The sequence below is a fragment of the Ascidiella aspersa genome, chromosome 8 (genome assembly GCF_963924565.1).
Source record: "Ascidiella aspersa chromosome 8, kaAscAspe10.2, whole genome shotgun sequence".
In the NCBI taxonomy this organism is placed as follows: domain Eukaryota; kingdom Metazoa; phylum Chordata; class Ascidiacea; order Phlebobranchia; family Ascidiidae; genus Ascidiella; species Ascidiella aspersa.
In genome coordinates, this window is record NC_139454.1 from 9355950 (window position 1) to 9383938 (window position 27989).

The following is a 27989-nucleotide window of genomic DNA, read 5'->3' on the forward strand; positions in this document are numbered from 1 at the left end:
TTAATTGATTATATTGACAAGGCGGGTGAATAGCAATTACAGAAGCGAAAGAAATCCAAATACAAGTTTTTACAATTAAGCTATTTTTGTTCATTTTCATGCTAGCAGACACGACGTTGCTCTATATGTCGAAGTTTTTCTCTTAAGTAGGTCAATTCGAAAAATACAACAAATAATGTTGGTCTTGGTTGAGCTTTTCACATATTTGTGGTTTTGATGGAGCGTTAATAAAGTAGGGAAGCAATTTTAAGTGCTAACATTTTCTGTCAATGTACTATAGGCGGCTTCTTACCTAGTCAAACGTTAAAAAAAAATATTGTGCAAAAGTTACAAATCACGGCCAAGCCTGGATTAAAAAAATCAATTATAAAGCTATTTTTCTCGTGATCTTGGTACCTCGGAGAATTGAACATGATGTGAATTTTAAAAATAGTAAATAATACTGGATGATTTGATTGGTGTCATCGAAAAACTAACGCGAGAAAAAAAGGTTGTTTATACATTTGGTCTCGGACATAGCGGCAAGCGTATGGAACACTTGGGAAGGTTAGTTGCAAATAAAAAAAAAAATGTTTAACATCTATAGGTTAACTTACGCCAGCGACAAAAAATTGCGGAAAAAGTGTAAGCTAGCATTGCAATATAAAAACTGAATGGTGTTTCTTTTTAAGGAATAGAATAACTGCTAATTAATCGTAAAATTCTACCAAGCCTGTTTGGCGGGAAATTCCAGCAAACCTATTAAAGCCAAATTCAGTAAAAAACAAATTGCGTTTTAAAGCATAAAGGCAATCGGTTGTCGCATTCACATGTCATCGTTTTCAAATTTCGCTTAAACTTTTTGCAACGCGCCGTACGGATTGTCGATGTATAAAAAGTGAAGCGGCTAAACAAAGACGGCGATTGGAATACATCGAGCTGAAACATGATTGGTGAGTATAATATAGAAAAATGTTTGCCCCTTTGCTTTGGAGGGGCGAGGAAGCAACTTTGAGGAATCACTTGCGGACCCAACGCATGCGGAGTCCCGTATCCGTGCGTATACGGATCGACGCCGCTTCCGCATATTTCACCTGCGGACAAAACAAGAAAACCGATTATATAAGACTGTCCAAAACTAGAAGTTCTATTAGGATACCGATACCCGATGTCTTGGGCTAAAAGTATCGCGATCCGATAACAAATGACGTCATTACTATGCCCGAACAAGCAAAATCTATAAAATTATAGGTTTGCAAAAGGTATTTTTTCCAGGTTAGTAGGCCTCAATCAGATTTGGTGCAGAGATGTTAAGTCACGACCAGTTGTTAACCAGTTTTTCGATAAATTTACCTTACAACGGAAAAACAGTTACGTTACATCGCAAACCATGGCTGAAATTCCTGTATCAATTTGCCCAAAAAAACAACAAACAAACCGACCGTGTCCTTAACGCTCATCATGAGGTTCTGCGCGTTGTGCACGAGCATTTCTGTCGCCTGTTCAGCGGCCGCTTCTTCTTCCTTGCTCATTTCGCTGAAGTCGCCCAGAGACGCGGCCTTGACCGTTGAGAGAATGCGCAGCTGGGTACCGATCGTGGGAATGCGGTCGCACGTCTGGCAAAAAAACGACAAGAGAATTCAGTTTGAAGCATAATGGTTTGAGGTTGTAGTAGGACGATAATAAGAATATATTATCAAAGGCCATACAGAAGTAGGTTTCATTTTGAACGTTTCGAATAACTCTTTATTCATTTTCAACATCGAGTTGAAAAGAAAGATCGGCCTCGTTACTCAAGCTAGTGGGAATATCAACGCCTATAGGGATTTGAGGTTGTAGTAAGACGGAATAGGAATATCAAAGCCCGTACAGAAGTAGGTATCATTTCGAAAGTTCCGAATAACTCTTCATGCATTTTAAACGTCATGTTGAAAAGGAAGATCGGCGTCGTTACTCAGGCTAGTGGGAATTTCAACCTCTAAGTATTAGATGGTGCCTGATAGCCATAGAAGACCACTTTGTTTAAGGGGTTTGTGACTGTTTCACGATTTGATTCAATGAAAAACGCATTTGATTGGACATGTTTATTTTGCAGCCTGACATTTCGACATAGTCTCCGCATATCCGAAAGACTTCGGTAAAATCCTGATCACTACCCGATAGAAATAATGTAGTGTCGTCAGCAAATACTTTTAAATTATTTGCCATTTGTTGTGATTCAGATGTAACGGCCCTGTCACCTTCATCATGTCTGTGCGAATCCGCTTGTCGGTGCACTTTTCCGCCACCTCGCGGGCAAGGCGTGTCACCTCGTTCGACGCTTTGGCGATCTCCTTGGCGCAGCTGAGGGTAAAAAAGAAACGGTTGAAACCATAGGCACTGAACTTCCCAAATTCCGGGGCGTTTTTCTATTTAGTACAAAAATGAAACAGAGCGTAAAAATACTTGGGAAACCTATATAGCGCTTCTGTATTATCATTGAAACAATGCGTTGTGTAATTTTGCCCTAACAACTTGCAAATAGGCTCTCGCAAACGATAAGGACAACACATATATATGACCTAGCAGGGTTGTCTGTCATTGAACGATATAATAATTCCGCAATACACGATTTTTATTTACATTACATAATTATAACGGCGTTTAAGTTATGCTTGCTGACTAGGAAGCGCGAACTTTTTGTGGCAAACCAATATGTTTTTCATTCGTTTTTATTACATCAGCCTCATTGTTGCGTTGTACTTTTCAAATTACTCAATAACGAATTTGATTTAGGCTGGTTGGGTTAAAAGCTTTATACTTCCGTTTTCTTACCACGTGGATAGACCGAACGTCACAGCGTGTTTTAAGATTCAGGAATTTTTGACGTCACACGAAGCGGTGTGTTATACTGCGTATCAAAGTTAGAAATAAATAGGTTGACAGTTTCAGACTTAGCTGATGAGTTGATGCTGATTTTACCAGAAAAGGTTTTATCTTAGATATATTAACTAGTTGTGCATTTTTAAACGGTTATAGGGGCTTGTTTCTGACCCACCCTATAAAAAGGTTTGCCATCCCTTCCCTATGCAAAGCGGAAGTATCACTATTCACAACTACAATAGAATGATACCGGTGCCGATGTTCTCAAATAGGCATACACATTGAAGCTCTGGTTTGTGACCAAGGAGAATAGGAACTCAGCAATGACCTTGAACTGCCAGGGCCTTGGCAAAATAAAAGCGTCAACTATGTTACCTTATAAGGTCGCTCTTTTTGCCGCCTTCTCCCTTCACAAGCCTCGACATCTTTGCCATGAGCACAGCCATCCGCTTCGCAGCTGAGATGATGTCATTTCCCTGTAATGGATGGATGGATGGACAAGTTGATTTTGCGTATTGACAGATTTTTGAGTAATCAGTGATTGCGATTCTTTTAGAAATGCAACAATTTTTTGTTGCTGATAAGTAACCATTATTTTTCAACAATCTGTTTGGGCGATTTCTTTGTTTTTAATTTGTAAACAACACGAAAAACCTGCTTCAGTTGAAGTTTGGTAATGGTTTAAGAAAGATTGTTTTTAAATAATATTTTTGTACACAAACACTACAAAACATTTTGGGTTTGTTTTTTGTTTGTAATAATAAAAGCGGTCGTTCAAACTCAGCAAATCAACGTACTACGACAGCTGTAAAAAAACAGGTGTACAAATATTTGAATGACTGATAAGACGTAATTGAAGATGGTACAGATACCAGTCTTTAACATTCAAATAGAAAATTTTTGCTATACACAAACATAACCCGTTCAACGACAAAAAGCATATCCCATTATAAAAACATTAATCGTGGTTGTACAGCAGGAAAATGATTGCATTCCGTTGCATGAACACTCTTAAGATTGGTGCTAACGGTAAGCGTCGCCACCTTAAAATATTTGAACTTTGGCGCCTAAGGTTGGGAGCGATGAAATTTGCCAATAACTCTGGCAACCCATTGTGTGTGAAATAGATTGGTGCTAACGGTAAGCGTCGCCACCTTAAAATATTTGAACTTTGGCGCCTAAGGTTAGGAGCGATGAAATTTACCAATAACTCTGGCAACCCATTGTGTGTGAAATAGATGATGTTAGCGCCTGATGTCAGTCGTAAACCTACCTAGTGTAAATGGCAGAATGCTGGCGACTTCAGTAAGAAAACCAATAAATTAGTTAAAAAAAACTTTACAAAAATATATTAAAGTGTGAAGAGCGTTGTAACAACCAAAAAATGCAGTGATAAAAACAGAAAGTAATTACTATACTTTAAAAACTACTTAAATTCGTAGGGGACTGTTATTTTTTTCCTTGTTAATTGGTCAAATATTTTAATACTCAGATGAACATTGCTTGATTATTCCCTTGTTTATCGCCTAAACATGGAAAAGTTTGTACATTCGTTAGACAAACACAGCATTTAACCTTAAGAATGTGGCCCAACCCCAAAAATTGGGCCGATAATGCTTGTCGCCAGAAGGCTGACGTGATTCTGCCAAAAAAGTCTAGTGTAAACCAGCCTTAAGAGCACAAACTTTCCTTTCCAACCTGGTTAGAGCCATTTGACTTGGGGTGGACAGAAAATGATACAGTAGCGAGAACATATGAAAGCTCGTGTGACCAGGATGTTAGACGTAAAATCAACAAATACACGTATATAAAATATTAAAAAAGTTGTGGCGTGATACGACGGTGAAATGTCTAATGATAAAACCATTTTCCATACGATACAGGATGGTTTCAAATTAAAAGGTGAAGTACAAGTATGTACAACGTTTAGCCTAGGTAGGCGTTAACAGCTATGTACAGTGTACACATTACAGCAACAACAAACCTTGCATTTCCAAATCTCACTTTCAGATGGCTTTTCGGCAAAAATTCACCCAGTAAATAGAACAAAAACGAAAATCTCAAACAAAAACCGAAAATGCAGTATTTTAAAATTTGACAGCCTAAATTATTTTCAGCGTTTTAGGTTGAATAAAGTAAAGTTTACCTTATTTTACTTCAAACCAATATTAGCACTGCACCTATTGTGGGCCGCTCACTTGACGGAACTTACAAGTGTTGAATATCGACGTAAACAAATTTCCAGTTTACTGAAATAATGATAAACTACTTTGTGGTGCGATTTTGTGACATTTTTAAGGAACTGGAAAATGTTTCTCGACGAGCTGGCTAGCAGAACAAAAAATCGCCATATTTGCACAAATCTTTTTTTAACCCACCTAAACGTGAAACAATCTTAATAAAGCGGAGGAAAGTTAAAAAATAGAGTTAGACCGATATATCGGTTTACCAGTAATATCGGCCGATATTTAGCTTTTACCGATATATGGGTATCGGTAAATGCAGGCTTTGGCCGATATTTAAAATATGATATTATTTTTCCTGTACAACAAACGACTTACTCCTTTTTTGATCAAAAATTGTGGGTATTAGCATCACGACAAGTTAATATGCAAAATAATAGTTAAATAATTAATAAAGGTATATAAACTAAAACGTTTGTGAATTTTATTTGAAATTAATTCAAGTTTTGAACGTTTCCCAGGTATATAAAAAATCGGTATTGGTGGACAAAATTTTAAAATATCGAGTATAGGTATCGGTCAAAAAAGTGACATTGGTCGATATCTATTAAAAAGAAAACTCTCGCGATAAAGAGAACTAAAAAAATATCTTAAACCCAAATTGCTCTCCTACTTTCAAGTTTAATGCTAAAGTTGTTGCTAAATTTGGCCAAATTTCGCCCAGTATTGAAATAACAAGCTCCGTTGCTCGCTGTAACATGTTCAATCAGTAGCACTTCAGCAGAGATAAATCATACAGTATGTACAGTACCATGATAGCAAATAAAAAAAAACTCTCATAACTACGATAACCAACAAGTCAGTACTACTTTACTACTTCCGCAGAGCTATATAACAGTATGTACCTTATCTCGATAAAATAAAGAAAAACTCCCATAACTACAATAACCAAAAATGCACTACTACTTCCTTTTTCAGCAGAGCTAGATTACAGTACATACCTTATCCCGAGAAAGTAAAAGAGAAAAAACTCCCATAACTACAATAACCAAAAATGCACTACTACTTCCTTTTTCAGCAGAGCTAGATTACAGTATATACCAAGTACGTAGCACGGCTAATAATAAACCTAATGTGCTCAGATTTATTTCTTGGGGTTTTTGGACGCAACCTAATAGTTCCAGGGGGTTGCCACTTTTTTACAACTTTAATATACCTTATCTCGATAAAGCGAACAAAAAAAAAACAATATCAAACGATTTCTCAAACCGACCTTGCTCTCCCACTTCTTAGCTTCCTCATGAAGCTCCCTGGCAGCCTGCATCATCAGGGGGTTCTGGGAATCCCCCTCGTCCTCCGGGAACTCTTCTTCCTCAGGGAGCGGGGGCCGCGCAGGTGGGGCCTCCTGGGTGTCGACGGGCAGGGGTGGCAGTGGGGGTGGGGGTTCCTGCGAGGGGGATTCGAGGTTTAAGTTATAGGTGGGTGTTGTTAACCTTTCGCATTTTGGTGTAAAGTGCTTTATGACTTATTTAATTGTGTAAGCAATATGTAACTCAGGGACCGGGAACCTATGACTCGCGAGTCATTTATGGCTCTTTTGAGGACGCCATATGGCTTTTTGATAACGTAATCTTGTATAAGAGCAAAATCTTCCGAGTTTCGGTCGAGCCCTGTTGGTCTTTTCGTGACTGTTAGTCGACTTGATGAAATCCTTTTGCATATAATACGCCCTGTTCGTACCATGACGTTCCGTAATCAAAGTTTTGCAAACTTGACCAGAGTATTTTTTCGCGCTTACTATATGTTGTCTTTTTAACGGCCCATATTATTTTTGCCAACTTACTATAGATGTTAAAAAATGCAATACGGCTTTCATTTAAACACAAGAAAAAAAGTTGGCTTTTATGGCCCCCTTAGCTGAAAAGGTTCCTGGACCCTGCTGTAACTTGTAGTCAAACGGTCAAAGGTCACAGAGCACATGGTGCCTTGACATTGTAATTGTCATTAAGGCAGATGGTGCAACTAGCTTGTCAAGGTAGGAGTTAGCATTGTGAGTTACTTAAAAGTGTTTGACAAACCCCTAATTTTTTTTTAAGAGGTGTAAATGCGTCAGATAAGGTTCAAAATGGAAAATCACGAACTTGGATCTGAACGTTTCTCGCTTCTTCTTCGATCTTTTTCGCGCACAGCGTCGTTCGAAGTGACGTCACAGCGTCGATCAACTTCTCGTCTTTCTCTGAGGAGAACAAGGTCAAGGGTCATAACCAAGTTGGTCGATATCCCCACAAAAAGACTCTAACAAACGCAGTTCCTATTCAATAATCAACCCACCAAATAGACGATCTTTAAAGAAGCAAATCTGCCATTAACCCATCAATGTAAGGTTTGTAAAAGTTGAAAACCTTACCGATGACGTTTTTTTATTTTAATCTTACCGATGACGTTGTTCTGAGCGGCTTGGTTCTTGTGGTCGGTGGCGTATTGTCTTGTAGCTTGAACCAGAGGGTTGATGGTGGAACTGAGTTCTTTCAAGTTGCAGTCCACCTGCGAATTTATAAAAATCTAGCGTAATCTCGCCTCCTTAACCCGGCTTTTTTTGTGCGAAGGGAAAAATTTAAGGAGTCCAATCGTTAACCAGGTTTTAGGTTTTCAGAGATTTTAAGCCGGGACAATTGTTTATAGATCTTTTTCGGTATATATGCAAGAAACGTTGTATTTGAAAATGAATTTAAATCCCAGTGAAAGCATTTGTAAAATAACTTAAGTTCAAATTAAGTCATTTCCAACAAATAGCAGGTCGAGCCCACTCGTAAGCCATTGGCAAAACATTTCGAATTCAAGATATGTATTTTGCATTCAAGAGAAATGCTTAACATACAAAATCTGCGAACGCGTTCCATTCCGAGCAGTCATTTGCAGAGCAAATTAAATAATGGGATATAGCACGTATTTTAGTACAATTTTGACATATTTCTCATTTTTGTGCCCATTTCGGTTATTAGCTCCATTTTAACGCTAAGCCCTTGACGTTAAGAACTGGGTAGTTCAACCGGAAAACACGCAACCCATACTCGACACCTTGCTGACCTGACGTACAAGCGCGCTAAGAAATGAGGTGACTGCTTACCTGCTTGACGTACTGGTCGTCATCCGTGTTTTCGATTTCTCGTTTTCCGGCCATTAAAACGCGGTGAGCCCTACGCGCGATGTTGCCTGAAACACAGGAAAGAAAAAAGGCGTTTAAAAACTAGTATTCATAAGGGGTGACCGATAATATCGGATCAAGGACGATACAACAAAACAAAGTGTTAGTGTTGGCACTCGTTCAGAGTGGTATATCGGTGCCGATCCAATGCAAAATAAAATTTTGAATATTGGAATTAGCAAAATAACATTTAAATAATTACCAAAATATTTTTGAATAGGGGTAATTAACACAAAAAATTGAAATAGGGGTAATCAACACAAACCTTTCAAAATAGGTGTAATGAATACATAAAATATGAATCAGGGTAATTAGTACAACATTTTTGAATGGGAGTAACGAGTAATTACCCAAACAGTTCTGAATAGGAGTAATTAACACAAAAGTTTTTATAGGGGTAACTAGCACAAACTTTTTAAATAAGGACATTCACCAAAAATAATCAAATAGATTAATTTAAAAACATTAGGGTATTCGCAGACGTCACGTCACGAAAAGGGTTAAGAACAAACGGTTTCAGGCATTTCGTGATTCTCACCGGCCGAATTGAGCGCCGCCATTGGCTGTTCGGTTCTCATGGCGTTCACGCACGTCTCATGCTCACGACGGATGCCCTCCTCGGACGCTTTCACGAACTTGTCGATGTCCATCGAGTTGTCCACCTGCTCGGTCAGCTCATCCACTTTCTCCAACCACTCATCTGACAAAAGGAGGAAAAAAATTAAAAAAAAAACGATTCATGTGAATAAATTAGCTGTACACCTTTTTTTCACTGAAAATGAATAAAGAATTATTCCAAACGTTCAAAATGCTAACTTCTTGTAAAATATGAATATTAATATTTCAATTTTTTTTTGTAAAAAAAGTCTGATTGCTGGCTAAGATAGGTTGCTTTGAGTAATGTGTAAAATTTCTGATCGATATCTTGTTTACTTCCGGAGATATTACGCGACGAATTTCGAACTGCGCACTTCCCTTTGGTCTTCCGTATGTGCTTTAATAATTTTTCGCAACATGATAATTGACACCAATTTTCGGAAGAAAAATTCACATATATTATAAAATCTATAAATGAAAAATACACATGTATTTAACGAAAGATTTAGAAACCAAGATTTAACTTAGGGTTTTCAGTGAGCGGGTACTATATGACCAGGGCAATATTAAGGCTTTCACATTGGGAAGTAGATTATTGGCCCCAATTTTCCCAAGAAAACTAAATATGTATTAAAAAAACATACAAATGTATTTAAACAAATATTTAAATTAGAGTTTTCAGTGAACCAGTGAAATACCAGTGTCCAGGGCAATAAGGCGTTCATATTGGGAAGCATAAATCGGCTGATTGATTCAAAATATTGCTACAAAGGTCACCTCGAAGGGTTTTGAAGTGTTCTTGAGCCTCCTTATTTTCTGGGTTTTCGAATACGATCTTGCCAGCATTTATGACCTGCAAAAAAAGCATCATCCGGTTAAGCGCAAGCTTCTTAATGTAGTTTATAAAATAAATGGCAATATTAGTAGGTTGAATAGTTTATTGTTTTGAGGTTTTTCAGAACATCGAGATTTTGAGGAGTCCAGAAATGGAAATAAAACAAGTATAAGTAAAATAATTACAAAAAGAATGAAAACCTTTTTGAACTGGTGCATTTATCTGGAACACCCTATATACCAAAGCAATCATTTACCAGAAAAATCACACAGGTAAACGAAAAATAAAACTTTTGAAAAAACAACGAAAAACATCACTTTTAAAAGAGAATAAATTGATACCAAACTTTAAACGAGAAAAAAAGCTTCCAAACAAATTAGTTTAAAAACTTCAAGTTTTAAAAAGACAAGTAGATCTTTAAAGAGTAGCCTCAAACCCAAACAAAATCTTAAAAAAAGTAATTTAAAAATAAATTTCGAGCATAGCAAGTAGAATTCTTAAAAACAAACTCCACCTTGAAAACACTGTGTGTGTCAGGAATTACTTATTTTCCCGGACCCAGGCGTTCTGTTTATTACCTGGGGCGTGAGTCCCTTTATCTTCTTAGCAGCATGTCGGACATTGTCGATCTTGTCCTGTGAGCAGAGGCTACTGGCTGCAACGGCTTGCGTGGCGAGGTCGGCGATCCGTGTGGCTTGTCGGTTCAGCTTTAGCGCTTTGTCGTCGAAGTTTTCCTGTCTGTGAAGAGCCAAGAACGCTATTTGGTTTTCACACTTACTCAGAAGGCTCTGAAACATTCGCACACTTGTTTGGGCAACTGTGAAGTATTTTTTTAGCCTAGCTTCGCCGATTCAAACAGATTTATGATGAAAGCCTAAAATTCAGTTTACATTCGAGCAGGAATTAACATTCTCTGAAAACGAAGAACTTGGTATAATGAAATAAGCTATTGCTGCCTGGCATATTGTATAACCGAGTGTTGCTATGTCTTACATTAGATGCCATTATCCTGACGAAGGCGTCTTGTATAGAACGTCGAAACGTCGATTGTTTTTTTAATAAAACTGTTGTATGAGCAACACTCGGTTATACTTGGTATAATATTTGGATTTTTATGCACTTTTTTAGATGGTCCAGCTCTGTGCATTTTTATTTTAGAGTTTTTGAGCTTTAACAAATTTCTGGAAACGATTTTATGCTGTTTATTTTGGAAATTCGTTACTCCTTAAACCATTAAAAAGGAACGACCCGTTGCCAGCCTAATATAGGACGAGTGCCGATACTACACCTTGGTATCGGGTATTTATTCGATATTTTAGAGCATTTTTATTCAATATATGGGCAACCGTATTCAATGGTAGGACCATTTGCAGAAAATATAAGTACCAGGGGACCTCAAAACTATTTCAATATAAAAACGGTAAATAATGTAAGTTCAGCAAAAATAACAGATTGCAATATAACAAAACGGTAAACGGTAATAATTAACACAATAATAATAACGGTGATTACAAAATAACACGCACAATATTTATCAATATCAGTCTTTTGTTAACTAACTTAGATTCTATGTGTAGTGTAACTTCATAAACCAACTATACCTTCAAGTAGCAACTGTTTCACTCACCTGTTCGGGACGTTTTTGGCGGCCGAGGCGGCGGCAGCGAATTGCTTGAGAACAGTTGTGGTGTCGGAAAACTCGTCGGCCACCTGACTGACCAGCGCGTCCTTCATCATGTCCTTAAGCTCTGCCAGGTTGGCCTTTAGCTTTTGCGCAAGTGCGCGAGCCTGCCACAGAACGAAGGTTGTATTAGCATTGGTTCCCGACCTTTACGGGTTTAACTCCCAGTCTCCCACTCTATGTAAGACGAATCATAGGCACCAATCTTTCTAAATTCCAGGACGTTATTTTCTAACCAGTGCTAAATGGCTTATTAAATAGCTCTTAAATAGCTCTATCACTGAAACAAACTATTTCCTATTTTAAAAGTTTCTTATGGCGCAGTTAGGCTAAAAATGTTTCCTTCAATATGGGCTTGCATTTTATATAATTTAAAAACACAGTTTGGGAGTTTTTACGGCCTCGTTCTATAATATTATTCAGGAAAAGTTTTAATCACTTTTTTTACTAAAACTGTGCTACAGTAATTGATTTTGAACATTTATTGATAACTTGGTCAAATTTCAGAGCGGTTTTACGCCCTGTCAGAAATCTAGGGCGTCCAAAAAAAGCGCTGCACACCAACGTTCGGCGCCTATGAGACGACTATATTCAAGCACATCTTTAACTTCGGTAAGCGGTTTACCGCAAATTTCACAATAAGGGAAAACTGAAACACACATATCGAACGGTGCCCAATTTGGAGAAACAGTTTTTCAATTATTTTTGATTAATTAAGCAGTGTACACATACAATTGTGTCAAGAATCTTCCCGAAAGAGCAAAACTTAGAAACCTAAAAAAATCCAATTTCACGGACTCTTGAGCGTCATTAACGGCATGTAAAGCACTACTGTAGTGGTTAGTTCAGCGTTTGTCCAGTGGCTTGACTGGGACTTTGATTAGAAGTGTTTTTAAAATGACTTGTTTACAAGACTGATGGCAACCCTGGATGTTAAGATTAACAGTGGGCTGGCTAAAGCGCAGTTTGATGTTAAGTGTCTAATGACCCATTTGTATTGTATAAGCATTCTTTTACTTGCGGTCAAACGGCCAAAGTTCATTGAGCACATGGTGCCTTGACATTGTAGTTGTCGGCTGTTGGTGTTGCTACCTTGTCGCGGTAAGAGCTTATATTGTGAGTTACCTGTAAGTGTTTGGCGATGATGTTTAACTTACACGAATGCCGTTTATGTTTTAAGAACATTGTTTTGCATTCTTTTCAAAATAAGATATTAATCCACTTGTGTAAGTCTTTGTGTTAATAATAAATTCCTGTACACTGACAGAGACTTCAGTATCGAATCGGATCCACTAGATTTAGTAAAATGATACAAAAATTTTAAAGGAAAATTAATTTGGAGAAACTATTGAAATATGACATTAGAAACCAAAAAAGCAATAAATTAAAATAGAAAGTATATAAAAACACAAATTTGTTTACTTATTATAAACATTATTAATAAATTCATGTACACTGATAAAGATTTTAATATCGGATCGGATCCATTAGTTTTCACTGGGTACACAGCAAACTTTTCAAGCACCTGTGGGGAATCCCCTTTTCCCTGCTGGACCAATTCCTCTAGCTCGTGGAGCATTCCTTCGCATTCGGCCGCCTTGGCCAGTAGCAGGGCCTTTTGGCGCGGGTCCACGGCCTCGCGGGCCAGCTTCCGTGCGTCACTGATGACCCCGTGCGCGGCCAGGGCGCCGGCGCCGTCGTCCGGGACTTTCAGGTCGTCAAGCCATTTCAGCGCCTGTAAACAAAGTGTTTTTTTAAGTAAAGCAGATTGTTTTTTCGACAAGAAAACATTTTTCTGGCCAAAAAACATTTTTTAGAGCAGGTTTTTTCGCCAGCGAAATTTTTTTTAGTGGATTTTTTTTAACCGGAAATCCGTTACTATTTAGTTTTTTGAGCACAGAAAATTAGTTTTTTTTAACCGGACATCCCCTAGTTCAACTCGGACTAAATCACTACAATTTTCGCTGTTCGTTACTTTTTGTTTTCGTAATTATATTTTTTTGTATTATTAGCACAGGAAAAAATAGCGGATGTGTAATGTTTTAGCAAAGAAACTATACCCAAGGTCATAAAATTCTACTTAGGTTAAAATTTTATTAGGTTAAAAACTCTTTCGTGTTTTTCAAATAGAAGAGTATTTTTTTTTTTTCGTAACAAAAAAGTTTTTTTTCCGCGCACAAAAACATTCGTCAACCAAGTTTTATCTCTTCAGGACATAAAAAAGTCTTCAACCACGTTGTTTTGTTTTCAAGAAAAAAAAACAGGGAACACAAGCTTACATCGTTCATCTTGGCTTCAAGGGTCTGCGGGGTGTTGTCGCGAGCTACAGCCTTGAAGACCTTGGTGTTGACTTGGCCAAGTTTCTCCGTAAGCTGCTTGGCCAGCATTCTTGCCTCCGGTGTGGCGCCCTTATCTCTGCGCAAAAAAACAAGATTTTCTTTCGTTTCGGAAGCAACAGTTTCAACAGGGAGTCGAACCGGAACCAAACCGGAACTTAATGAACCGGTTTTGGTCCAAATTTTCCCGAACTGTAAACGAACCAGAACCGTTTTATGTAAGACTGTAAGGAGCCAAACCGGAACTGAACCGAATATTTAAAAAAACCTGACCCTTAACCGAACCCGAACCTGTCAACAAAAGCGGTTTACTCCAGCATGACGTTACAACCTCTATTTTAAACAGTCTAGTTATGCCGTTTAAAATTTTTTGAAAAAAATGACTCCAGATAGATACAATCAGGACCATGGATGTCCAATACTCGGCATTTTATTCCGAGCGCGAAACCCGATATTTTGGACACAGTTTGTCGCGATTCGATCCGATATTAAACGACGTCATTACTTGGCTGGAAAAAGAATACTGATGGAATTGAAAGATTCAAAGTCACATTTTTTAGGTTATTTGGCCGGGTTTTACTTTAATGTTTAGATGTTTAGATACTTCTAGTTGTTAACCTACTACATTTTAATAAATTTATCTTTTAAGGTAGAATTCGCTTCGTTAGATCTTAAATCAGGGCTTAAGTTGCAATATTAATGTGGTGTTTCAATAAAAAAATATTAAAGCTATATTCGATAAAATGGACATTTTGCTGTTACCGACGTTTCGGCACCACCTCATGCCATCATCTGTGTAAAAATAAAAGTAATTTGGTGTGGTATCGGACAAGTACCGATACTAACAATTGGAATCGGGTATCGGCTCCCATACGATATTACTGGACATCCCTAATATAGATCGACTAGTATATCGGTTTACAAGTTGCAAGTTGCAGGTTGCAAAACTTTGACGGTTTCTAGCGCAGTGGCATTCAAAAATAATTTGAAAATTGTTTTTTTTTAGAAATTTATTCATAATTCATTTTTTCGGAACATCGTATCGTTTACCAGTGGTTCTCAGCCGGGTGCCATTTCCAATGCTCAAGGGTGCCAATGGTGCAAGAGATATTTGAGAATCTTTAAGAATCTGTTTTTTGCTCAACTCTTCCAACTTTTTTTCAAAGGTTAGAGTGGAATAAATCCAATTATAACTTCCTACATTGTGTAGAGTTAATGTGTGTTGTTCCAGTTCCGTTTATTTAGTGACATTCTAGTAAATTACCCACGAAAGAAAAATCTTGTAGGGGTGCGCAATCTATTTATTATTTCTGAGGAGTGCCGCTAGTCCAGCGGTTCTTAACCAGTGGGCCATGACTGACTGATGGGCCATAAGAACATTTAAGGTGGGCCACAGACCAATTTAAAAAAGCTAGATTTAGTTTCATTTGTGTCACTTGGGAAGGAATTAAATAAAATGTAAATTTATTGCTTGGCCGCAAGTATCTCACTAATGTACGGTTGAATAAATAATCTATTTTGAAATGTGTTCTGCTGTGTTTTGTTCTAAACCTACTTTAAAGTTTTTTCTTTCATAAAAAATTATTGGGCCACAGAATTTTTTTGAAACGTAAAAAAGGGTCACGATAGAAAAAAGGTTGAGAACCACTGCGCTAGTCATCAATGACTGACAAACACTGGTATAGACTATGGAAAAATAAATAAAACGAGTCCCTTACTGTAATCTGTACTGGTCAAGGTCGCCGACCATTTGATCAATTTCATCGCAAAGCTGCAGAAGGTCTCGGGCCACCGTTGCAGTGTGGGGCCGCTGTCCCAGGACCCTGGCCGCCTGCCTGGTGGCGCCGGTGATGTCCCGGAGGGCTTCGGAACCGGTTCCGGGCCCAGGTTTGGCCTTGACGTCGGCCAACCATTCCTGGCAGAGAGGTAGCTTTTTTTATATTCTTTGTTAAAGTCACGGCTGCGGAGTCCAACTCGGGACTCGGGACTCGGGACTCGGGACTCGGGACTCGGGACTCGAGTAATGCCACGTAAAACTACCCGAGTCTCAAGTCCGACATGCGCAGTACCAAATTTCAAAGCTGATATGGCCGCCAACTGGAAATTGTAAAGGTGGAATAGCATATGGTGGAATATTTTTCAACCATGTATTGTGAGTGAATGAATTACACGACACCCCTAGAAGTGGATTGCTGAATATCCACGTTATTTTAGTTACGTAAATTGGTGAAATACAGGGTGTAGAGTCAGGGCCGGACTCGGGACTCGACGAAATCGCACATTTGTACGGAGTCAACTCCGAGACTCGGACTTGGGTTATTTTTAACCGACTCCGCAGCCCTGGTTTAAGTAGCGCTTTCAAATACTCGGGGCCAGATATAAAAAAAAAACACTTTTTAACCCCATATATCAGGGACGGGCAACTTCTCCAGTCGGCGGGCCTGATATGGGAAAATAAAGTGCTTGGCGGGCCGGATTCCTAATCGATACATTAATTGTACTGCCATAGCGTACGTGATTTGTCGAATAATGGCGGCTAATACTGTGCTCTTTAAACACGGCAACGCTTTCGTTGCACAGCAAGCATACTGCTTTCTTGCCGATTTGGGTGAAAAAGTTCTTGGGCATCCAATCCTTGTTAAATTCGCAACTTAACGTTTTCGGGGAAAATCCAAGGGAAAATATTGATTGTAAACCATATTGGGGAACAAAGCAACAATACTTAAAGCGAACAAAATCAATACCATAATATAACACCAACGACAAAACAAAGCCAAATACGCAGCAATACCCACGACAGAATAAGAACTTAATCGTCTGAATAAAAGACATAAATCTGTCGGAATAAGTCATAAATTCTTCGGAATAAGGCCTTAAAGGCCACAATAACGCCTGAAACTGTAGTCAGAGGGTATGGGGCGATCGGGAGCCCACAACGGTTTCGATCGATTTAAGTATATTATAAAGGACAGAGCCCAAACCTTGGCAGCTGGTGTTTTGCTAGCAATGGTTTCGCAAGCCTCGTCCAGCGTTGTAATGTTGTTGAGAGCCTGATCCACGTCGCGTAGTAAACTGTCCAGTTCCGATTGAATATCGGCCGCAATGCGTTTTGCCTCCGCACTGTTTCCTTTGCCCCTGCGACAAGATAAAACGCCTTTTAGGGCACTTGTTACCAGGGGCTGATCCAGGGGGGCACTAGGCCATGCCACCTCCCCTCCCCAAAACTGCTTTTTTGCCTATCTAAACTGCGTTTCTAGCATAAAGCCTCTGACGTCACGCTTTCAAAGTCACATTGTGACGTCATCTCAATTTTTTTATGCCGCCCTAACAAAAATCGTTTGTTTACAAGGTTGGCTTAAAATAAATCACTTTCAACTAGTGTTCCCACTAAGGCAGGGTTTCCCAAACTGTGGTCCGCGTCCGCGACGACTGCACAGGTGGTCCGTGGCGATATGACAAGAAATTAAAGTCACACATATACGTTGTACAGTACGTACCCTTTCTATAATTGCCGAAGTTATTCACAACTTAATGATTTCGAAAGCTTTTGCTATCCAGTATCGTAAATCTTTCTTGTTGCGCGAAGTCAGTGAGTAAAAAGTTTGTTGTGAGACGAGATACGAAGTGAAGTTATAGGATAGTTCAATTGTGTAGGTAATTACACTGCCATTGGATTAGTTGTTAAGTTCAGTAACTTAACTTTAATTGTATTGCGGTCAGCGAAAAAACAGATTTACAAATAGTGGTCCGTTGTCCAAAAAAGTTGGGGAAACCCTGTTCTAAGGTGCGCAACTGCGCAATTGCGCAGCCACACCAGACAAATTGCGCAGTAAATTTTGCCTTTGCGCACTTCCATCATTCTGTAATTAAAACTAAAATATCTTCACTTTTTGGGCATTTTTTCTTTGATGTTTGTAGCCAAAAGCAAGTAAACAAATCAAATCCGCATTGACGATTGTGACGTAATAAATTACTTTGTCTGATCGGTTTTCATCATCCTTGCTGTGTATATTTGTTCATCTCGTAGAAATAAAATGTGTTTTTATCACGTAGAATTAAATGTCTACTCAGGAAAATCAAGCTTAAAGAAAAAAATGAGTTTAGAACAGTGCCGAACACAGCAGTGAAGTGTTTGACAATAATTCGGGATCATGAAACCGAAAAGCAGTTTTAGGACGTAATTTTTGATCAGTGCGCTAAAGGCATCACGCATCCTATTTTGGAAACGTTTTGTTAATTTAACCCAAATATTCGGATATTTTTTCATTTGCAGTTGCACATGCAAGTTTATTGAAAATATTTGTTTTATGACGTGACGTTTCGTGACGTCATCTTTAAAATTTTTCGCCACGCCACAAAACAAAAAAACATTGATCTGTCGCGGGCCCCTGCCAACGCAAGCATAAAATATTCTTGCGCACTACAAAAAATATTTGCGCAGTAGAAAATTTTCTTCGAGGGAACACTGCTTTCAACCCTAATTTTTTTTCGACACTAATGAACTTTATTATTTATTTAAAATCGTACGCCAACGCATGTAAAAAAATCGACTAAATATTCATTCTTTTCAACAACTTCAATCCTAGTAAAGACTGGAACACGATTAATGGTTTTCAAAAAGTCGACATTTAATACAAAAAAAATAAGTTTTGATACAATTTCTAAAAATGCCTTGCTTTGTAAAGTGTGTGCTGCATTATTAAAAAATGTTTTTTTTTGCTTTTCTTTTACAAAAAGTGCAAATATATTAAATTATCTAAACCAACTCACTGTCTCCTTAGCTCGGCCAGCTGGTCGGCCATCTTGCCGATCTTGTTGCATTTCTGAGCTATTTTCTTGCCTAAAGCGTCACCGCTCCTGTTGCCGATGTCACGGGCTGTGTCTAGAATCTCGCGCAAAGCAATCTCGTCCGGAGATCCTGCGAAAAAATGCGTTATAGGGTAAAGATTGGAACACACAAAAAGACCTTTAAATGGGATCACACAATAAGACCCTTAGCTGGGAACACACAATAAGACCTTAAGGTGGGAACACACAATAAGACCTTAAGGTGGGGGCACACAAAATAAGACCTTTAGGTGCGAACACACAATAAGACCTTTAGGTAGGAACACACAATAAGACCTTAAGGTGGGGGCACACAATAAGACCTTTAGATGGGAACACACAATAAGACCCTTAGCTGGGAACACACAATAAGACCTTAAGGTGGGGGCACACAATAAGACCTTTAGATGGGAACACAAAATAAGACCTTTAGGTAGGAACACACAATAAGACCTTAAGGTGGGGGCGCACAATAAGACCTTTAGATGGGAACACACAATAAGACCCTTAGCTGGGAACACACAATAAGACCTTAAGGTGGGGGCACACAATAAGACCTTTAGATGGGAACACAAAATAAGACCTTTAGGTGCGAACACACAATAAGACTTTAGGTAGGAACACACAATACGACCTTTAGGTGGGAACACACAATAAGACCTTTAGATAATAACACACAATAGGACCTTTAAATAATAACAGACAATAAGACCTTTAGGTGGTAACACACAATAAGACCTTGAGATGGGAACACACATTAAGACCTTTAAATGGAAACACGCAAAAAGACCTTGATATGGGAACATACAATAAAACCTTTATGTGGGAACACACAATAAGACCTTTAGATGGGAACACACGATAAGACCTTTAGATGGGAACATACGATAACACCTTAAGATGATAATACACAATAAGACCTTGAAATGGGTATAATACCTTACAATAGCATAAAAACTAACGACATAATAAAGCCAAATACGGAGTAATATCCACGACAAAATAAGATCTAAAATCGTCTCAATAACTCCTAAATTTAACGAAATGAGGACTTTTTATGACTGGAGTGGGACTTAACTTGGCCAACTGACGACTCGGACCGGGACTTGACTTAGGTACTTATATTTGACTTGTTAACAACACAACCGGTCTATTTTTTACCGCACCCTACGCTAAACAATTTGTGCAGAAATGTATGCGGTTCTATATACTAGCGACCATAGGCACCGAGCCGTGGGTGTGCAGAGCGTTTTTAAACACCCTGAATTTCTCGCAGGCAGTTAAAACGCCCTGAAATTTCACCAAATTATCAATAAATTTGCAAATTAATTTCTGTAGCACAGTCTTATTTAACCAAAAGTGTTTAAAACTTACCTGAAAAAAGACACGATGCCATAAAATCTCCAAACTAAGTTTGTGATGTTTAACGGAATTTTTTTCAAATTTTTGATACGTTTAGTCAAATTATTGATATACGTCTATTGTTAAGCAATTTTGCACTGTCGAGAAAATAACGCCCTGGAATTTTAAAATTTCGGCGCCTATGCTGGCGACCTATACCATTCGGGAGGCGCGCGCCCAGTTTTGGACGAACCGACTTAAACCGTCGTGCTGTGAAACACGCCCCCAGTCGTCCTTTCTGTTATCGTACGTATATTTAACTTACCTGTAAAAGTTCTTTGCGTATATTAAATATCTAACTCACCAGCCTGGGCGTTTGAGTCGTTGAGCCAGTTCTTTGCGGCGCTCATATTCTTGGCGAGGTTGGCCTTGATTTGTTTCACGCCTAAGGTGCTTTCGCGGTCGAAGTCGAACTCCTGGTCGGTGGAAACTAGCTGAAGTAACCTGAAAAAAAAAATACCGTATAATTTTTGCTGTTAAATTAGTTTTGTTGTTTGGAAACGTCTGTCTAAGTATTTAACATTAGTATACGCACACTGGCTACTTAGCCGGAACAAAACAACACAACTTGCAACTTGGTGCCCGGAATTAAAATGTTGGACTGTGCTTCGGGAAACAAATATACAATATTATTTTAATTTTTTTCAAAGAACTGAAACTAATATCATCATCAGGGCTTAACGTTAGTATACGTATACTGGCTTATATAAACCGGAACAAAACATCACAACTTGTAACTTTTTGTCCGGATTTAAAATGTTGGACTGTGCTTCGGGAAAAGAAAAACTATATCTACAATAATATTTTAAGTTTTTTTGAAGAACTGAAACGAAAAACCAATATTTACCCGGTCAAGAAGTTACATACATTGGGTGGCCAAATTAAGGCTTTTGAAGATGCCACGTGAAAAAACGACTAAAACCAAGATACAATGAGTAAACAGCAGTGCTTTCGTGGCCCTTTTTAGTGTTACACCAATTTATTAATTAACCAACTAATCAATAATATTTAATTAGTATTTAAGAACTTAAACTGGCAAATTTTTTGGCAAATTTTACCCTCACAACAAGGGTGTTTTCCGTTAATTATTTTAGTAAATAGTCAAGGCTTAAGGAGAGAGTGAGATTTAATCCACCTGAACGAGCATGCCTATCTCAACTAGCTATAAATAGTACAGTTCACCCTTTTTTTGTATTTTACTTTTTCCATTTTGAACAAATCAAGATAACGAAATTCGTCTTACTTTCAATTTTAATTTCAATTTTTTTTTTACTTTTATTCGTAGTTTCGGTCGTAGTGATTTGGCTTTAAAAGCATTTAAAAGCTGGGCGGCAAACCTTATGATCTCGGTGATTTCGGTGGCGATATTCTGTGCGTAGAACTGTCTGTTGGCTGCTGCTGCTTCCTGACCGCTGACACTTTCGTCCTTAACCATGGCCACATACGCCTTCATACCTGGAGCACACCAATATAACTTTATAATGTTACTGGCAGCAAACACGAGGTTCGGGCGAAGTACAGGGTGCACCAGAAAATCCTACCACACTTCAAACTAGGAAAAAGAGACAAAATGTATAAGCAATCAAAACATTTATTGTCTCATCTTAAAGTCAAAAGGTTACCATTTGATGTATTTATGTTTTAAAGATTGCACCCTCTAGATGGCGCCTTTGAGATGTAATACTTTGTTGCTCGCGATTTCTGGTTTTAAAATACTCGGCAAGTCATTTCTTTCACTGATTCAAGAATAGACGCTTTTAGTACTTCAATAGTTGTTGGCCGAGTTTTGGAGACCTCAGCCTTAACATATCCCCAATAAAAGCGTCTATTCTTCAAACAGTGGAAAGAAATACCGCAAGAAATGACTCGCCGACTGCCGAGTATTCCAAAACTTCAGAAATTGCCTGCAACAAAGTATTATATCCCGGGGCGCCATCTAGAGGATGTAATCTTTAAAATATAAATACATCAAATGGAAACCTTTTGACTTTGAGATGAGACAATAAATGTTACGATTGCTTACAAATTTTGTCTTTTTTCCTAGTTCGAAATGTGGTAGGTTTTTTTGGCTCACCATGTACTAGGCATTGGGTTATCCGATAATACCAGATCGGAGCCAATACCCGATTCCAAAAGGTAGTACAAGTGTGCTATTAGTGCCGATGCGATATCAAATTGATACGGGCATTTAAGGCATGATTTGCAAACTAAAACACAGTAATTTCTACCATGGAAACTTATCAACAAACATAATAGGATGCAACCGTTGTTAACTATTTAACCCTTAAAGCAAGTTTTGGCCTGAAAACTAAAGAACACAACCATTGCAGGATTTAATTTTATTTAATTTGCTTGTTTGCCCTTGTTAGTAACCTCATGTTAGCATAGGATCGGATTGTGGTAATTTTTGTCAAAAATATCGAGTATCGCTATCGGACATCACTAATAAACAGGTGAAATTTATTTTGGGTTATGTAGGACCTGATTACACGAAATAAAGTTGTGAAGCTTTGTTTTGGCTGACATCGTGAGTTTGGTTGTTTTTTTGTAGCCTGCCTTAATTGCATCATTGATTCCCTCATTTGATTAGTCTCTTGAATGCTTGTTAGTGCATTTAAATTTTCGTTTCAACGTAATTTCCTATTTTGAAAATGCTCATTATTTTTAGTCAGGACAAGTGTGCTCAGCCATACAGGTAAATTACAAAACACTACCCGGAAAAGTGTCAATCTTGGCGTACAAATATTTGCCAATCGTTTCATTTTTAATTTGCCCATAGAGTAAAACTGGACAGCTATAACGGTAATTCTGATCTAATTTAAAAATCAAAAACAAATATTAGTAGTATTAAGTAAGATCAACGCCATCAAAAAATGCATACTTGAAATAAGGTTTGCAAGTTGGATTTTCAGTCCGTCGATTTCCAGGTTTAGCTTGTTGGCATGCGTCTTGTTAGTTAAGTCTTTGGCCCGTAGAATGACCATCTTGGACATGTTGGTCATTCCTGCAAAGAAATTAAAGTTAGAATACGAATTAGGGTTGTCAAATAATATCGGATCGGATCAGTACATCCGATTCTCAACAAAATCAGTTTAAAATTTTAAACATTTGTTTACTATGGCACTTTTTGAAAATACACCTCAAGCTGCACATAAAAAAACAAAGACAATTCAAACACTTTTCAATACGCGAATCAAATCAAGGACATTCGAAGCCTGTTAAAGAATGAATAGCATTGCACACGCATCCTGTGTTTACAACGCCAAGCTATGACTCAGTTTACAAACCTGGGGAAAGGCTCTTTATGTAGGTAACAAGGTCCTCCCTTCCTTGCACCACTTCGCAGACCTTCAGGTAGTCGCGGACGTTCTGGCACACGTGGCAAATGCGTCGGACCTGCGAAAAAATTGCAAAACGTTGTGACTTGCCTTTATTAGAATGGTAGTCTTGTGCTATGTCAGTGCCTGGTATTTACTATTGAAAATTCTACAGGTTTCTACCGCAAATGGCAATCCTTAAACGTATAAGCGGAAACAGAGATAAAGCGCTTGTCATAAACCAATAACATCACGACAATTTAGTAAAGCTCACTAGAGTTTTTATTACATAATTATTTGCATTTCCATCGTTTAACGATAATCAAGTTCTAAAGTTCGACAAAAGTTTATATCCGGCCTGTGATCATAAATCTTAATAAGTATCCGGCTGGGTGCCATGAGTTAAAAAGGTTCGAAATTACTCCAAACTTTAAGTAAGGGCAAATTGGGGCAGTATAACTAAATATATTGTTGTTTTGTGGTAATACATATACACATGTTATTGTGTAATGTTTCAAAAAATTGAAATTTTGTGTAACTAAAAAAACGAGGTTTTATGATTTAGTTAATAACCGCGCATGCGATTTATCATAAGTAAAAAAATCTTGGCTTTTCTCGGCCTGTATTATAAAAAATCATTCTTCATTGACTGGAAGAAGGCCTTTTCAAATTAAGGTAAATCTGAATAGAGGATTGGCATGTTTACACTGTGCTGCCTACTTTAAATCAACCTATACATGACTTCCTGTTTGTGACATGCTGGCAACTTACATATTGTTGTTATGCTGTGGATTAGTGGCACTGAAGCATTACCAATGTTTTAGGTATTATGTAATGCTTTTAGGGCAATTTAAAAATTCATTCAAAACGGGATAACGATATTTCCAGAAATTAAAAGATCTAATATTTTACATAAAATAAATCTTTTTTAATAATTAAAAACTTTCACATTGAAGATTTCTAAAGCTAAGAATGCAAATTAAAACAAACCATTAGTTAAGGGTTACCACAACAAAACAAAAAACAATAGATATTAATATAAAAAATAAAAAAGACAACAAATCAAAAAATAGGTGCTTTACAAATATCATATATGATAACTGTATTCGTTTATACCAATAAATTCAAAACATATTGAGAGAAAATTGTTTAGTTAAACAAGTAATTTAAAGCATTGTTACAGTTGTATAAACAAACAACTATTTGAGAATTGCTTCCTTATTGCGTTGATTTAAGAAATGCATACATAGAATGCTACAATAGGAAAACAAAATTGGATCAGAGCATATTTGGCTTTGGAAATAAATTGTTACTTATTTTCTACGAACAGAAAAAGTGCACTACACTAATGGGATATGGTTATCATTCAATTAATTATAACAAATGGTAGGAATGAAAACTTGAACTTTATCACAACTACCTAACAAAATTGGGTTTTCCATGTATATACATTGTACAAACAAAAGACATTTAGATTACAGCATTCTTTCCAGAGCTATTTTATTAATTTGCTAATGCAAACTTGGGTACGCTTATACCTCAGCTTCATCGAAGACAAGAAGCAGGTCTGAAGTTCCTTGTAGAATTCCCCGGGCCCCAGCAATCAGATTTTCACGTCCTATTTTTGAATGGGGGTCCCCTCCAAGGTTGTTTGCTGCCGTCATAAGCAAGTCAGCAGACTTCTCAACCCTGCAAATTAATTTCTCTTAAACACGCCACGATTTAAGTAAAAAAGTTTAAAACTCAAAACATTTCAGTTTAATTTGTCATGATTTTTTTTTTAAATAAAAAGAAAATAAGCAAAAATTTAGTCTACAGTTTTTTTGTGTTACTAACTTTTCTATGGCAGGTGGAGTGTCAATCTTTAGAACTTCATCTTTGGTAGACTCAGTTTGTAGTCGGCCAACCTGAAAACAGTTAAAAATGTTTTAAACAGAGACATTAGCGTTTTTTTCGAAATCTCACAGTAAAAAGCATAAAAAAAATGCAGAAGGTTTAAAATTAATAAAAAAACAAGAGGCACTTGTTAGTTAATAAACCAGGGGAATGTAAGCACATACATTATATAAGCCAAATGCACTATTTGTGATCAACAAACTATATTTGTTAAAGGTTGTAAATATACAGAGAAATAATTAAAACATACATTACATAGAGGTTTTCAGCGTATACCTACAAAACACAAAACACTGTTGTGTCTTCTTTCTGAAATAAATCTTAAATAAATAACTCAAAAGGCGACTCATAGAACGCTGATGTACCACATGTAAATTTAACAGTGTATTACAAAGTAATAATGTCATTTAACATAGTAGCATTAGTTAAGAGATCCGCCAGTATTTTTTTTGGATTGATACAGATATCTGATTTTTGTTTATTTCATTAATCAGTATTTGATATGAATAAACACATTTTATACACCTTATCACACTAAAAAAACTTAAATTAAACATTATAAACTCTTTTCGTTGTTGTTAATTTTAATATTATTTTTGGTGTTTTGCAAAATAATTTAATAGCATAAGTGTTCTATGGCATAAAAAAGGTGAGTTAACCAAAATATCTCAATTTTAATGATTACAACAACATTTCATTTTGGAAGCCATTTTCAGGGCTCTTTCACAATTTACGATAGTCCAGCGCAGTGATTTTCAGCCATTGGGTTGGTACGCACTTGTGCGGATGAAAAAAAGGTTAATGCGGATGACAAACAAGCAAACGAATGTGCGAACAGTTCTTTTAAGGGTTAAAAAGCATTGGTCTATTGATTTATAAAACAAAAACAATCCAGACATTTTGGGTCGTTTAAACAATTTCAAACCATACTTTGGCTAGATTGGTTACAGCTCCTTTCACCACAGTTATGGGTTGGAGCAAAGAGTTGATTGCCGCCCCGTCTTCTCCTTCTTCATGCATGATAACCAATTGGGAAACCTGAAAGGCAGATATATAGCTTATAGAATTTAAACTAGCTGAATCACCAAGTTATAAAGACCTTAGAAGCCTTGAGATATTTATAGCAGAGGTTTCTGACATGGGCGGTACCGCCCCCTTGTGGGCGTTGGTGAGTTACAAGGGGGCATTTGCGTTATTCTCATTTGTGGGAGGGGGGCGCTGAATGTAAATAAGGGGACGTTACTTGAACTAGTTTCCGCAAAACAAATACAGTTCACACAAAAATAGTAACAAACAACACTGTAATATGTAACATTTACGCTTAAATGGCAACTTATGTGCTGTAAACTTGTAGTAGTTTCCTGCCCATTGCTAACTTTTGATGTAATTGGATTTCTTATGTGAAGTTGTTGCGTTTCACTGTTTTATAAACGGCAAAATGTTTTGTTTATTTGGGTCTTGGTGCAGAAAGTTAATTTTTTTCGGGTAATAGCATAACCTTAAAAAATATTGTATGTTTATTAGAAAGTATATAATCTTTTATGTTGAGCTAACAAACAACAAAACTTAATTGCATTGTCAAGTTGAATTTTCCGCAAGAAGTGGTGCAGTGTTATGTTTTGGTATGCATCAAGCAGTCAAGCACCAGTGTGTTAAAACCTTAACAAAATTATTATTGTGTGTAATTCATATATCCTGTTACTTATATTCCTTATTTTATTTAAGTTCTGCACCTACAGCATTAATTAAGTTTAATTTTTACATATGCTAACGTAAATGCCTATAGTGAATGTATGTTAGACAACCTAAACATGACGGACAGCTCATCGATATAGAAGTCCAGACAGTATAAAGTTATACAAAGATTAAAAGTCAACTATCCATTGGGTACTACAGGCAAATGTATATATAATACCGTACTGTAAAGCAAGATGGGAGGTTAATAATGATATAATAAAGCCTAAGGGGGCACTAGTACACAAAAGGTTGGAAAAAAATGATCTTCAGTAATGTCAGTATATAACTTGAGGCAACCAGGATTCTAAGATTAGAAAGGTCGTTGTTTAAGCAACAAATGCAAATGCAGCTGTATACACGGTATAGACAAATAGCCACTCTACTCACACAAAAAATGGTTGAAATATGATTTTAATTTATTTATAACCTTTATTGGCGTCTGTTTAATCATAAGTTAAAACTTTAAAAAATCTCATCAATTAGAAAAAAATCAGATAAATATATATAAATATAGCTTAGTTCAGAAACACTATGCATGGATCTGTAATGTGGCCTAAAAATGAATTGCAAAGAAGAAAAGGTGAAAATACGAGTAGATCGACATTATCTTGATTAGTGTCACATTTACTGAATATGATATATATACAATATTTAAAATATGTTCTTCTGGCATATAATTCTTCAACCAACGTTTCGGTGTGTCAGTCCCTGACGAAGGCTTGCCTTAGTAAGCCTTTTTTTGGCTTTACAATTCATTATATAGCTAAGCTTCATTTTGCCCTTAAAATATATACAAGGAATACTTTCAGATGTTACAACCATATAAAGTTTAATATATTACAGAAGCAGGTGGCTATAACTTTAACCCCACTTAATGACAACATTATTAAAGTTGGCTTTTGTTTATTTTTAAAATCAAAAAAATTGGTCAAGTATACAGTATATACCTGGTTTGCAACAGGCTCCAAAATTTCTTGAATCGTCTTGGTATGAAACACCGGCATCTTTTTGATTTGTTTTTCAGATCAAAATTACAAAAATATATGGTATGAATCGGTTGGAATTTCAAAAATTCTAAAAAAATAAGACTCTGTATTAGTTGTTTAGTGGTACCAAAGCCAAGCATGGCAGCA

The 27989-nt window shown here is 37.2% G+C and overlaps 1 protein-coding gene across 1 annotated transcript; it reads right to left on the bottom strand.

The window, feature by feature from the left end:
* LOC146135978 (vinculin-like) lies at positions 1-27932 on the bottom strand. The gene is made up of 25 exons (XM_083395123.1): positions 27804-27932; positions 26050-26157; positions 25060-25130; positions 24762-24912; positions 23194-23302; positions 22788-22910; positions 21244-21361; positions 20211-20350; positions 18449-18596; positions 16660-16813; positions 15397-15593; positions 13622-13757; positions 12868-13077; positions 11289-11449; positions 10240-10399; positions 9604-9679; positions 8768-8929; positions 8152-8237; positions 7460-7568; positions 7166-7260; positions 6298-6471; positions 3217-3317; positions 2220-2322; positions 1422-1595; positions 1-1073 (listed from the first exon to the last, which is right to left on the bottom strand). Exons 1-25 carry the CDS (start codon positions 27858-27860, stop codon positions 999-1001), a joined length of 3198 nt encoding a protein of 1065 aa, XP_083251249.1. The 5' UTR covers positions 27861-27932; the 3' UTR covers positions 1-998.
* Positions 27933-27989: the final 57 nt, after the last annotated feature.